This window comes from Rhagoletis zephyria, unplaced genomic scaffold, assembly GCF_001687245.7.
Source record: "Rhagoletis zephyria isolate East Lansing unplaced genomic scaffold, Rhagoletis_zephyria_1.1 Rzeph_scaffold_02059, whole genome shotgun sequence".
Taxonomy (NCBI): Eukaryota; Metazoa; Arthropoda; class Insecta; order Diptera; family Tephritidae; genus Rhagoletis; species Rhagoletis zephyria.
The window spans coordinates 26936-40910 of record NW_016159143.1 but is presented as its reverse complement, the minus strand read 5'-3'; the positions used below and the strand labels follow the sequence as shown (position 1 = coordinate 40910).

General features: G+C 39.1%; 1 protein-coding gene across 1 annotated transcript in view; it reads right to left on the bottom strand.

The window, feature by feature from the left end:
• The window catches only part of LOC108365921 (uncharacterized), a 48431-nt gene extending 35219 nt beyond the window's left edge, over positions 1-13212 (bottom strand). Inside the window, exon 1 of the mRNA XM_017620144.1 lies at positions 12509-13212. Coding sequence (XP_017475633.1) covers positions 12509-12830 — 322 coding nt within the window. The 5' untranslated portion in view covers positions 12831-13212. The remainder of the gene's footprint in view (positions 1-12508) is intronic.
• Between the last annotated feature and the right edge of the window lie 763 nt (positions 13213-13975).

The window sequence follows — 13975 nt, the reverse complement described above, 5'->3', positions numbered from 1 at the left end:
CTCTCGATTGTACTATCGATAGTATCGATAGTTTTATTTTTGGAACAACATCGACTGTTTTTGGGCGATAGTCGGTAGTGCCGGTGCATTGAAATTTTGTGATCTTTACTTAAATAAGTGACGCTGTAAATTGAACTTAGGAAAATATTTAGAATTTCACGCTTAAGATGTAATATTTATACTTACATATGTGCAATATTTATATTTACATATGTACATATGCATATATTATACACATTTTGTTCGGAGTTGAAGTTTCNTGAAATTTTGTGATCTTTACTTAAATAAGTGACGCTGTAAATTGAACTTAGGAAAATATTTAGAATTTCACGCTTAAGATGTAATATTTACCTATGTGCAATTATTATATTTACATATGTACATATGTACATATGTATATATTATACACATTTTGTTCGGAGTTGAAGTTTCCCTACATATACAACACGATAGTATACGATACTATCGAAAATGTCGATAGCATTTTTCAAATTATCGAAACTATCGATAGTTTTGCAGCTCTAAAGAGCGCACAGGCTTTATATATGCTATGCAAGGCATCCTGCTGTACAAGTGTTATACAATTTAAAACTCACATGCGAGAGAGACAAAAATGTTACATATTGCACGGCATTGTCATATAAAAATAAAATTTTAGCTTTGAAATTGTAATATGTGAAACAAGAAAATAACAAAACATAAAATATTTACATAAATATACATATATAATAATAGCAGCTTGTTATACCGATGATTTTTGCATTTTTTTTTTTGTAGACGGTGTAGTGCATTTTCCTCTACATAAAAAAATTTCGGCTTGTAGACGGTATTGTGCATTTTACTCGACATAAAAAAAAACTAGAATTTATGGAAAACTTATGCGAGACCTACTTTTACAATCTTCAGTTTTCTTATACGATTCATTTCCATACGTTGACTGAAAAACAAGTTATGAAATTTCAAAGTTGTAACAGTTTCCTGTGTTATTTACATACGTAAATGTATGGAAAACAGAAATTCTCGATAAGCGACCTATAAATCTTAATATTATTAGGGCCGTTTTCTCATCTAACCTTTAGTTTACCGGCCACTTTATCGTCTCGATATACGAGTTTTCGTTTTCTCATCAGCGCATTAATTTCTCGAATCGATAAACTGTTGCTCACCCGATGCAACCTTTAAAATTTGTACCCAACTTTAAATTTTGGTTTGGTTTTGGTTCATGAGTCAGATATATTAGATATTTCAACCAAGGTTTTGGTTTTTGCTAACAGTTGCTCCTGCTCTATATTTGCTTATGTTGCGTTGCCAACCTTTGAAATTTTATGACGAATGTAGTGAAGTTTCACTCTCGGAAATGTAGTGAAGTTTCACTATACGGAATAACAAATTTATTTTTACCGGCAAGGTAAGAGAACGAAAACACTTTAAAGTGAGGAACAATTTATCTGCCCTGCTAGTAAAGGCAACTTTACTGCTTACATTAGAAAACGGCCCTTAATGGTCTATTTTTTTAACCAGTGTAGTGCATACAATTAGGGGATTCACAAGACTTGTTAACCGTCGTAAAATCTTAAGCTTAACACTTGTTTATGTAAAATAGCGGTTAAAATGGTTGGGGGGTTGGCTAATTATATATTCTTTATCAGTTTAAAAGAATTTCGGTTTAGTTTGAAATCCCCTAAAACCATTTTAATTAAACAAGATGTTAACCTTAAGATTTTACGACGGTTAACACGTCTTGTGAATCCCCTAAATGTATGCATGTAATTAAATAAGGATAATTAGGAATACTAAAAGTTATTTTAGTTATTGTTTGGTTTATGATGTCCTTTTCTTTTTGTATACTTCTATTACTATCGGTGCTAAATAATTCACTTAACTACGATCCCAAAAAAATATTAGGGTAAGACGCAAAAATATATTTCAGTATTACCTAAGTATCCGGGTTAATTATGTTGCTGTTTGTTTTTATTTTCTTATTCCATCATCGTAGGGGTGCTGCAGTCTTCATAATTTTTCAAGTATAACCTGGCCTGCTCTTTCAAAATTTAGGGGCTCAAAGCTATTACGCCATAATTTCAGGGTATTAGTCTTTATATACAGGGTGGGCCAAACACCAATTTCACGCAGCAGGTCCATAGTTTGCTTAGGAGTGTGCGCAGTCGCTCCATCATGTTAGAACCACAAACTAGGATGCTGTTCTGCCGTTGGCTGCAAAAAGTTGTCAATCATTCTTTATAAGAAGCCCCAGAAAATGTTTCTAGCATTTTATCCTCATTCTCGAAGGAATATGGGCCGATAACTTTTTCTGCCATAACACCGCACCAAACAGTGCATCTGGATGGATGTAAAGCTGATGCCAGATAAAACTTTGTAGCTTTGCGTGACATTTATAACTTTGCCAGCAAAGCGCCATACGCGAAAGTTATGCCACAATGAACACCAAGAAAACAATTTTGTACCGCTTTTTTACTTGTCAAAGTTGCTGTGGATTTTATATATTTTGCTTTAAAATTATCAGCAATGTAATTAAGTTTTATGTTTATGCATGAAATCTCGAATTTGGACGAAACAAAATAAATATTAAACCGGCTGATTGTCAAAGCGCGCAAAAAGATGGGAGTTGGCCAGTGCAGCTTCAACGATTTATGTGGCATGATTTGTGCATTTTCATACAATTCATCTTATCTGTCAAAGCGAATCTGTCCCTCAAAGCGAAGCAAAAGTTTTATGTGGCATCAGCTTAACTGGTGCTGGTGTGTTGCCCTTGGATTTTCAGAGCCCCACAATCTACAGGTTTGCTTGGTAATGCGCTTTAACCGACATCAAAACATTACCTAAAAAATCAATTTGTGTGGCTAATTGTGTAAAACGAATAGGATATTGCAATCGTTGTTGGTGGTCTTGCTGTAAGTATCCATTATGAGTTTCCAAGAGATTAACTATAACATGCAGAAAGCAAATAACAATAACATTAAAAAATAAAGAAGTTATACGTGTTTAACATTACTAGGTCTCATTTGGCCCACTCTGTATATAGGAAAAACTTGGGGCTCCAATTCTATTGGCAGTTATTCCTTTTTTTTAATAAAGGTAGTAAATAGTATAGGAGGCTTCACAAAATTAGATTTGTTTCACAAGCTTCTTGTAGAAAAACTCGAGCAAAGTTCGAACTGTCAGCGTATATCATATAAACTCTAAAACTTACTTGTGGAACGCGTATGTGTAAAAGCTAAGTTATGCAAGACTTAGGGCCAATTCCACAGTGCTTAGTTAACTCAGAATCGGCAGTTAACTACCGATTTTTGTACTGAGAATCTCTAGTTAACTGCCGATTCTGGGTTAACTACGCACTGTGAAATTGGCCTTGCACTTGACTTTACTTGAAAGTTGTATGTCTGACAAATGAGCAGCGCGTGTATGTAGTTACCCAAAAAAAAAAACAACTTCACTTACAAACTTGGAGAACTATAGATTTTTGATTTCTAAGCTAAATTTCTAAGTGCAAAGAGAGCCGTGAGAGAATCATGCTGTCACATCATTTTTATACCCAAGCGCACTTGTGCACAAGGTATTATAACTTTGTTCGCATAGCGGATGTTTGTAACAGCCTATATATAGACAAATGTATACATTAATGATCAAATGAAAAGAGAAGTCGATTAAGCCATCTCTGTCCGTCCGCCCGTCCGCCCGTCTGTTCGTCTGTCTGTCCGTGTACACGATACCTCGAGCAAAAATTGAGATACCTCAAAGAAATTTGGTATATAGGTTGCCGCTTATCCAAGGTAGGTTGCTATTGAAAATGACCGAAATCAGACTGTAACCACGCCCCTACTCGTATAACGGTATTTTCGAAAAAAGCAAAAACTATGATATTTCAGTAAATATTTCATCCAAATTGTTGAAAATTAGTACGTCAAGTAGAATTTTTGTATAAAATAATATTATGATGAAATTTTTGGAAAAGGGGCGAAACCGCGCCAACTTATGATGAAATACTGTATCCGAGTAGCCGCTTCACCAATCCTTGCAAACTCGGTACGAGACTTTCTTAGGACCCAGCTAAAAAATTTTTTGAAAATCATAGAACTCGGGCAATAGCCACGCCCCATATAACGGTAATTTACAGAAACACGAAAACTGCGATAAATCAGTAACTACTGAAGCTAACTGACTCAAAATCGATTATTGCAATGACCACTGAGCAAAAAATTTGATTATTATACATATATATTATATATTATATTATTTGGATTTTGGGCGTGGCGCCGCCCACTTATGACCACAAATGCGTATCTCGGTAACCGATTAATACATTTTTACCAAATTTAGTGTATTTAATAAACTTGGTACGAAAGAGCAATTCATTGAAAATTATTCAAATCGGACTGAAATCGCACGGGTTTCCCGTATATATACGAAAACTCCTATGTTTTAACAACTGAGGTCGTTAATTTTCTCCAAGTTAATACTTACAACAATATCTTAACAATAAATAAGACTGTTATAGACGTTTAGGATACCTGCGCCGGGTTTATAAGATTCGGTTTCGCCCGAACTTATACTTCTTTACTTATTTAAAATATTTTTAATAAAGTTCCTCTAAATATGCCACACAAATATGGTTTTTTGTATAAATGCAATTCATATGGCAATCGAAAAACAAACTTTCAAATAAAGACAGAAAATAAAATAAAAACAAGCATAATTATATACGCTTGAACACATTTTTTTCAATTGTAATTTTTGTTAAATTAAAGTTTTGCGTGCACAAATACAAATGCTGAGGATCAAAGTTTCTAGGTAAGTCAAGTCAAGTCTAATACGGCTTTCCCACGGCACCCCAATTACGTAGTTCGCTCTACAACAACAAAGCGAACAAAGTAATTCAGGATGGCGTAGGAAAATGGTATAAGTCGTGCATAACCCAGCTTTAACTCGAAGTGACTTCGAGTAGCTTGTAGATCAAACCTATTATAACATTTTATCCAAAACTTCTATCGTTGGAACTACACACGTCAAACAAAATTATATAAGGAAAATCAGCCGAAAGCCTCTGCTGCTAGCGCTGCTTTTTCATAGGTTGTATAATAATTGTTATTATTATATAAGCTTTCTTAAATAAATAAAATAAATATTAGGAAAAAAATATTTATAGGGAGAGACTTTTGGTATGTTCTTGATAACCATAAAACTCATGCAAATCCAGCTTCCCTTTACGTTTCCATTTCCGGATTTCGAAATATAAGTTGGTAAAGGTGAGGTTCCCAAGGATAACAAACGTAAGCTTAAACAACATTTAGTTATTGGATCAAGCAAGAATAATGAACTAAGTGTTGTATCGAAAACGAAAATGGGATGGTTACACATTTCGCCCTTTTCGTCCTTAGTTACCGCTGGTCATCTCAAAAAATATATTGCTAAGCATACTGGCATACTGGAGTGCAATGGGGTATAGTCATTGCGCTGGGTATGTAGTTACAGTTGCATGGCTATACTCAATCCCGACTCTTGCGTCCTCGTTCGCGCACTCTGGGAAACGTGAGCAACCCATGTGCGAGATGCGGTATCCGAGTGGAGCCTTGGGTCACGACAGAAAGAGAGGGAGCTTAGGTGGGGCCACTCTGACTTATTCGGTTTAAGGGCTCGCTTAAGTCTGCAGCGTCTGTTCACCAGTAGGTGCGGCTGCAAGAGGGTGTCTGCTTGGAGCAAGCGGCTCGCTATATAAATTTGTCCCAGCAATGGGTTGTGCGCTGGGCTTCGGACCCGCCACGTAAAAACCACTTCCAGTGAAGAAGCAAGGCAAAGCCTCGGATGAGACCCCCCCTTATGATGACGACCACGGCAAATGTTTAAAGGACTACGATTTGAGGGCATGCACCTGGAATGTCCGGACCCTTAATGGGGAAGGTGCCTCTGGCCGGCTGGTTGATGTCCTCGTAAGGACAAAGGCTGACATCACCGCAACCCAAGAAATGCGTTGGCCGGGACAAGGCAAGCAATGTCTGGGGCCTTGAAATGTCTACTGCAGCTGCCATGTAAAGGAGCGGAGTTGTGGTGGGAGAGAGACTCCGTCGCCGAGTACTGTCGTTCACCCCGGTGGACGAGCGTCTAGCCACAATCCGCATCAAAGCGAGATTCTTCAACATCTCGCTCATCTGCGCCCATGCCCCGACGGAAGAGAAGGATGAGGCATCCAAGGATCTCTTCTATGAGCGCTTGGAGCGCACGTACGAGCGCTGCCCCCGTCATGATATCAAAATCGTGCTTGGCGACTTCAATGCCAGGGTGGGCAAAGAAACTTGGCGACTTCAATGCCAGGGTGGGCAAGGAAGGGACGACGAAACGTCCGACAACGGATTGAGGCTGATCGACTTCGCCGGGTCCCGAAACATGGTAGTATGCAGTACTAGGTTCTAGCATAAAAAGATCCATCAAGCTTCGTGGCTGTCTCCGGATCGAAAAACGAGAAACCAAATCGATCATGTTGTGATAGACGGAAGGCACGCTTCCAGTGTTTTAGACGTACGCACACTCCGAGGCCCAAACATCGACTCGGACCACTATCTTGTTGCAGCCAAGATACGCACCCGCCTATGTGCAGCAAAAAATGTGCGCCCAAATATGCAAGGAAAGCTTAACGTCGAAAAGCTGCAATCACAACAGACAGCCAGCGCTTTCGCTACTCGACTCTCACACCTGCTCTCAGAGAGCACTCTTCAACAAACCGACATATGCGAGCAGTGGAACCACATTTCCCGCTCATTAAGTACCGCCGCCGAAGAAGTAGTCGGATTTCAGCGAGCCCGAAAGAACAACTGGTACGATGAGGAGTGTCAGGAAGCTGCAGAGAAAAAAGATGCCGCCTACAGGGCCACGCTGCGATCGGGCGCAACGCGCGCTATGTGGGACCGCTATAGGGATCTGAAGAGGGAAGCGAGACGTATTTGCCGCAACAAGAAGAGAGAGGCAGAAATACGTGAGTGCGAAGAGCTTGAAATGCTGGCCGACAGGAGGAATGCCCGAAAATTTTACCAGAGAGTTAGGCGACTTACGGAAGGTTTAAAGACCGGGGCGCACTCCTGTAAGAACAATAATGGCGACCTAGTAACTGATGTCCAGAGCGTACTTAAATTATGGAGGGAACACTTTTCAGCCCTACTAAATTGTAGCAGCACGGAAACATGTGGAGAAGAAGAATCCGAGCCCGCAGACGGTGATGACGGAGTCGACGTTCCACCGCCTGACTATGAACGTATAGCAATAACGCAGCTGAAAAACAACAAAGCTGCTGGAGCTGACAGCCTGCCAGCTAAGCTATTCAAGTACGGCGGCGAGGATTTGATAAGGTGCATGCATCAACTCTTGTGCAGAATATGGTCAGATGAACGCATGCCCGACGACTGGAATTTAAGTGTGCTCTGCNTTTGATAAGGTGTATGCATCAAGTATTGTGCAGAATATGGTCAGATGAACGCATGCCCGACGACTGGAATTTAAGTGTGCTCTGCCCAATCCACAAGAAAGGTGACCCCGCCATTCGCGCCAACTACCGCGGGATCAGCCTTCTAAGCATAGGTTACAAGGTCTTATCGAGCGTATTGTGTGAAAGACTGAAGCCCACCGTCAACGAACTGATTGGGCCTTATCAGTGTGGATTTAGACCTGGAAAATCCACCATAGACCAGGTATTCACAATATGCCAAATCTTGGAAAAGAATCGCGAGAAAAGGATCGACACTCACCACTTATTTGTCGAATTTAAAGCCGCTTTGGAGAGCACTAAAACGAGTTGCCTATACGCCGCTATGTCTGAATTTGGCATCCCCTCAAAACTCATACGGCTGTGTAAAATGACGTTGAGCAATACCACCAGCTCCGTCAGAATTGGAAAAGACCTCTCCGAGCCGTTCGCCACAAAACGGGGTTTCAGACAGGGCGACTCCCTTTCATGTGACTTCTTTAACTTGATGTTGGAGACGCTAAAAATTGCTGCAGAACTGAACCACTCAGGAACAATTTACTGCAAGAGCATGCAATTGCTGGCGTATGCAGACGACATCGACATCATCGGTAACAAAAACCGTGAAGTCTGTTCTGCCTTTTCCAAGTTGGATAGGGAAGCAAAGCGAATGGGTCTGGTGGTAAACGAGGACAAGACGAAGTATCTCCTGTCATCAAACAAACAGTCAGCATATTCGCGCCTTGGCACCAACGTCTCTGTTGATAGCTACAATTTCGAGAAAGTAGAGAATTTCGTTTACTTGGGAAGCAGCCGATAATAATGTCAGCATTGAACGCAGAATCACTCTTGCCAACAAGTGCTAGTTTGGACTGAGTAGGCAATTCAGTAGTAAAGACCTCTCTCGACGTACGAAAGCCACGCTCTATAAGTGACTCATCATGCCCGTGGTGGTATATGGAGCAGAAGCATGGACAATGACAACATCCGATGAGGCGGCTCTTGGTGTGTTTGAGAGAAGGATTTTGCGGAAGATTTACGGGCCTTTACGCGTTAGCGGCGGCGAGTTACGCAGACGATGGAACGATGAGCTGTATGAGCTTTACAACGATATGGACATAGTGCAGCGAATTGAAATACAGCGGCTCCGCTGGCTTGGCCATGTCGTTCGAATGGACACCAACGCTCCAGCTCTGAAAGTATTCAACTCGGAACCCGCTGGTGGTAGCAGAGGAAGAGGGAGGCCCCCACTGCGATGGAAAGATCAGGCGGAGAAGGACTTGGCTTCACTTGGCGTTTCCAATTGGCGTCAGTTGGCACAGAGGAGAAACGACTGGTGTGCTTTGCTGAACTCGGCCAAAATCGCTTAGGCGGTTACAGTGCCAAAAAAGAAGAAGAGACGTGGTTGAACGAAAACTTTTTCAGCGAGGAGTACTTTGATACTAACAATTACAACGTCTTTTGCAAGGATAGAAATACTAATTGAACTGGATTCGCTAGAGGCGGGGGGTTCTCATCGCAATTCAATGCAAGCATCACGCTTCTCTTGTAGTACTTGAAAACAAGGATGCGTTGCTCGACCAACTTTGTGTGCACATCCGTGGGAATTCTCATTCTGTTTTTGTTCGTGCTTCGTATATTCCGCCTAGCAGTGGCCACAATATCTACACAGCTCATGTGGACAACGTTCTAGCCTTGGCTTTGAACAAAGTAGGTGAATATCATATTTTCGCCCTGGGTGACTTTTACCTATGTAATGTGAACTGGCCAAAAACTATTGCCAACTCAGCTCTTATAGCATGCGATGTCAATAGTCCAAGTGAAATTTACTTAGTGGATAGCTCTTTAAGTGTCGATATTACGCAAATTAACTCTTTTCAGAATAACCTTGGGCGCACTTAAGATTTGATATTTTTAAGTAAAAGTGTAAATTTTTCTTTGAATGTAATTTATCTATTATAAAATCGGATATGCATTATGTACCTCTAGTTCTCGATCGTGAATTTTATGAATATTCTAAAACTATTAATGTTAATTCAGATTTATCTTTTAATTTTTTGCGATGCGATTTTTTTGAAATTGAATAATCTCTTGTTGAGCATTAGTTGGGACAGCTTGCTCCGTCATCTTAACATTTCTGAGTGTTTTGAGGTTTTTAGAGCCACTGTCGCAGACGTTTGGAAAAGTGTAATTCCTCTGCTAACAAAGAAGCAATATAAAGTACCTTGCACAGTGCGGTCTTGATTAAACTTCGAAATAAGAAAATCAAATTTCGACGTAAATTCAAAAAAAGTCAATATTCTGCTTTTTTCGATTTATATAAAGAATATAATAAAAAATTCGCATGCTTGGATAAACTTTTACACCAATACTATGTCTTAAGTTTTGAAGAAAGTTTAAAATCCAATCCGAAAGCGTTTTGGAACTTTGTTAATGTGAAGAAGTCTACTTTTAATATACCGTCTTCTCTTTTCTTAGGCGACAAGCAGTTAATACTCCAGCAGATGCCGCTAATTTCTTTGCTTAGCTTTTTATGTCGAAGTTCGCATCTCTATCTGATAGTGAAGAAAATGTTTTCTTCGATATACAACCATCTATCGACCTCGGCCAGCTGGTGTTGTCCACCGAAGATGTTTTCAGCGGGATTGCATTGTACAAGCGGTGTGGTTCCTTAGTTAATCTATTGGTGTTAATATTCAACAAATCCCTATCTTCTGGTACTTTTACTGATGCTTGGAATTCATCTCACCTATTTTTAAGAGTGGTACTAAAAACGATATTAGCAACTACAGGCCTATTTCAAAGCTTACCGCCACGGCAACGCTTTTTGAGTGCATCATCCAAAATAAATTGCTTTTCTTTCCAGACCGCTCAACAATATCTAACTTATTGCCCAGTTATGCATACTTAGCGTTGTATGAGAGTTGTCACATAAGAATCTGTTAAATGGACTTTGTGTGTAAGCGGTTACCAAACGCATAGCACTTCACATGTAGAATTCTGTTGGGTTTTGATTTTTAAGTAAAAATGGTATAGCAGTGCAAGTATGCATAACTGGGCTATTAGCTGTCTTCGCAGACGTTTGTATCGCAGCCTTTCAATCAGGGTATCAAGTTGTCACCGTTTATACAGACTTCTCTAAGGCTTTTGATCAGTATTCCTTAGATGGATCGCTTCTTACTGGCACACTCGTCGTTGCATGTTTGTTGTTGACAACGTTAGACCTCTTCCATTTGTTGCTTCTTCTGGGGTACCACAAGGTAGTATTCTGGGCCCGTTGTTTGTTTTGTTTATCAACGACATTTTCTCTTGCTTCGCGTCGGCAAGATTTTTGCTATATGCGGATGACCTTAAGATCAACTCGTTGATCAGAAGCTATCATGACTCTGCATTGATGCAAATCGATTTATATAATGTAACTGGTGTAAAAATATTCGTTTGTTCCTGAACATAAACAAGTGTTTCCATTTGACATTTTCTAAGCGTGCCAACGTTATTGACTCCTATTACCATGTATCTAACTCGCCCCTGGCACGGGTGAGTGAAATTAAAGATTTGGAAGTAATATTTGATTTCAAGCTTGTATTTACAAGCCACATAAATTTTGTTATTGCGAAATCTTACGCCATGCTTGCTTTCGTCAAGCGTCATCGCTCGGATTTCTACGATCCCTATACGCTAAAGCTTTTATATATTGCCCTTGTGCGTTCCAAACTGGAGTATGCCTCCTTCATTTGATCTCCATATTATACGTGCCATGCTACTAGTGAACGGATCCAGAAAGTATTCTTATACTTTGCGTTGCGTAATCTACGCTTCTCGGATTATATCCCCACCTATGAATCACGATGATTATCGATCAACTTAAAATCATTGCAGAACAGAAGGATAACTCTATATTAGTCTTTCGTTTTCGATTTGATCCGCGGTGATATTGACTGTCCGTCCTCCTTGAGAGGAATCTCTTTAATATTTCGGCTAGAGCACTTCGTAGTTCGGAGTTTTTCTATGTTGGTCTTTTTAAAGCTCTTTATGCTCTTTATGAGTTCAATAAGGGCTCGAGTAATAGTGATAGATTTTTCATTTTTCATTTCATTATTGAGTTCAATAGAATCTCTAAATTCATTGTGATAGATTTTTCATTTTCAAAATATCGCTTTTGGAAATCTTTGAATACTTTTCATAAGTAGTATATTTAGTCATAATTTTCGTTTTTTTTAACTCAAGGCGAATTTATATAAGGTGGTGTTACTAGATCAGCTTATTTTGTGTATGTGTTTCGCCTCACGGCTTCTTCCCACCATGCAAAACATGAGAAATAGGCAACAATCGTCAATGGCAACAAATTGGCGACTCACCGATTTATTGCTGTGGTGACAAATCGGCAACATCACTTCGTTCATGTCAATTTGGATAAAAAAAGTTCTCAAAAATTCCGAAACTTATGAATATGGCGTCAATAGTATTGGCCAAAAGCATCTAAATTATGCCCAAGGACAAGATTGAAAAAATAGAAAGTCGCACAGCGAGAAAATGAATTAATTCCGATTGTAAGTTGCAATTTGGTACAAAAAAATAAATGAAGTATTAAAAAGAATAAAATTATTCCAAAAATCGCCTGAAGCGATAAGAAAAGGACTCATTCAGGTAATAAGAAAACGACTCGCCCAGACGAGTTGCCTTCGGCGGACGTTTTAGAGCGACCGGTAATAGGAAATAATATAAATAAATTTGTTTCCGAGGGCGACACGTTTTCTTATTGCTGGCAACACAAATTGTTTGGTGGGTTATGTCAAATTGAAAAATTTTGTTTGTATTTCCACACACACTCTTACAGATTTTGACAGTTTATGCCGCCAAAGCAAAAACAAAATACATGTATGTTTTTGTTACGGTACTCCTGCTATCACCTTATATAAATTCGCCTTGGTTTAACTTGTGCATACATATGTCTACTTAGCCTATAAGAATTTTTTTTATTCATTGGCTTAATAAATAAATAAATAAAAGTAGTGAATAACAATCGTATACAAATCTTACCAGGGGATTGCCTGGAATCCTTGGCAGCTGTACCAGATTGTAAAATATTATTTGCGATGGAATTATCTTCCATATTAGTTAAGCGCCTTCCTGGAGCTGCGGGACAGCTATTTAAATTTAAAGCACAATTTCCATTCACGGTAGGTAAACTTGCTGCCATCGGTGATGTTATATTTTCCTCTTCATTGCGAAGCGCGCTGACAACGCTAGAAACGCTAGAAGAAGATGTGTATGTGTTGCCAATTGCTGTTTGGATTTGCGCTGTCGTAACCACACGGTGTACTGTATACATCGTATGCCCTGACGCTGCCGTAGTAGCCATAGAGACCCTGTCAGAATCTTTTGCGGTTACAGCAGACAAGGAAGAAACTGGTTCGTGGTTGCTACAGGTCTGATTTCCCAAATATTTTGTTTGAGTGGATACTGCAATTAATCGGACCTTTTTTTGAACACAATTAAATGACTCATCTATTTCGTCAATAAGAGCATTCGAACTACGAGCTGATTTGTGTTGAAAGTGCAGTTGGCGTAAAAGATTTTGTATTGCCTGTAGTTGATGCTGGAGTTGTGGTTGTTGACGGAATTAAGAAAGTATTGACCTTCTAACTGCATTGAAGGGGATATCGACGCAAAACCCAGTAGTCCATGGGCACCCGCAGCTAAAATATATTCTTGGCACTTGAACGTGTGGTAATACATATGTACGTGGCCTGGAAATACATTCAACATTAATGAATTACAAAAGCATTAATTATGTTAAAATTTATTTTTATTATTGCCATGTATACATTTGTATACATAGGTTACATTTCCATTATGTATGTATTTCGTCGAAAGTGGTTAACTACAATACGTGTTTGGCAATACTTTGCAGTACACGTAAGCGTAATTAAACAAGACAAAGCGTATAATAATTGTAATGTGACCTTGATACCTTTCTTTTGATACTAAATATTTTTTACTAGATATTTTTCTTCGGTACCGAGCAAGTATCGAAAACACACAATTTATATTACATTTGTCGTTGGCTCGGTAACTTAACAAATGACACCCGTTATTTGAGGTAAGGCGAAATTCTTTTTCCATAAATAGTTGCGTTTCCAAAATTAGCCAACAATCAAAATCAAGAGAGTAAGCGAAAATTCTCTCCCACAGAGATGAAAAAGCAAAAAAGTAAACGAACAGGAAATTAGCCATTACTTGCAAAAACCGGAAGAAGAAGACACACCAGCTGACTCTGTTTATGTTTTATTTGTAAACAAACTGAAATTTATGTTGCCTCCATAGAAGAAAAAAGGAAAGTGAACGTTCAATGTTCGCCAGGAACATTCCTAGAAGTAAAAACTAGTTGGCGCTATCATAAAGTCACATAGCAGGCAGCCAAAAAGCATATAAATACCAAAACTCGGAAAATGCAATTTTGTTTGTTTACAGAAATTGCAACCATATGTTTTGTGATCATATGTT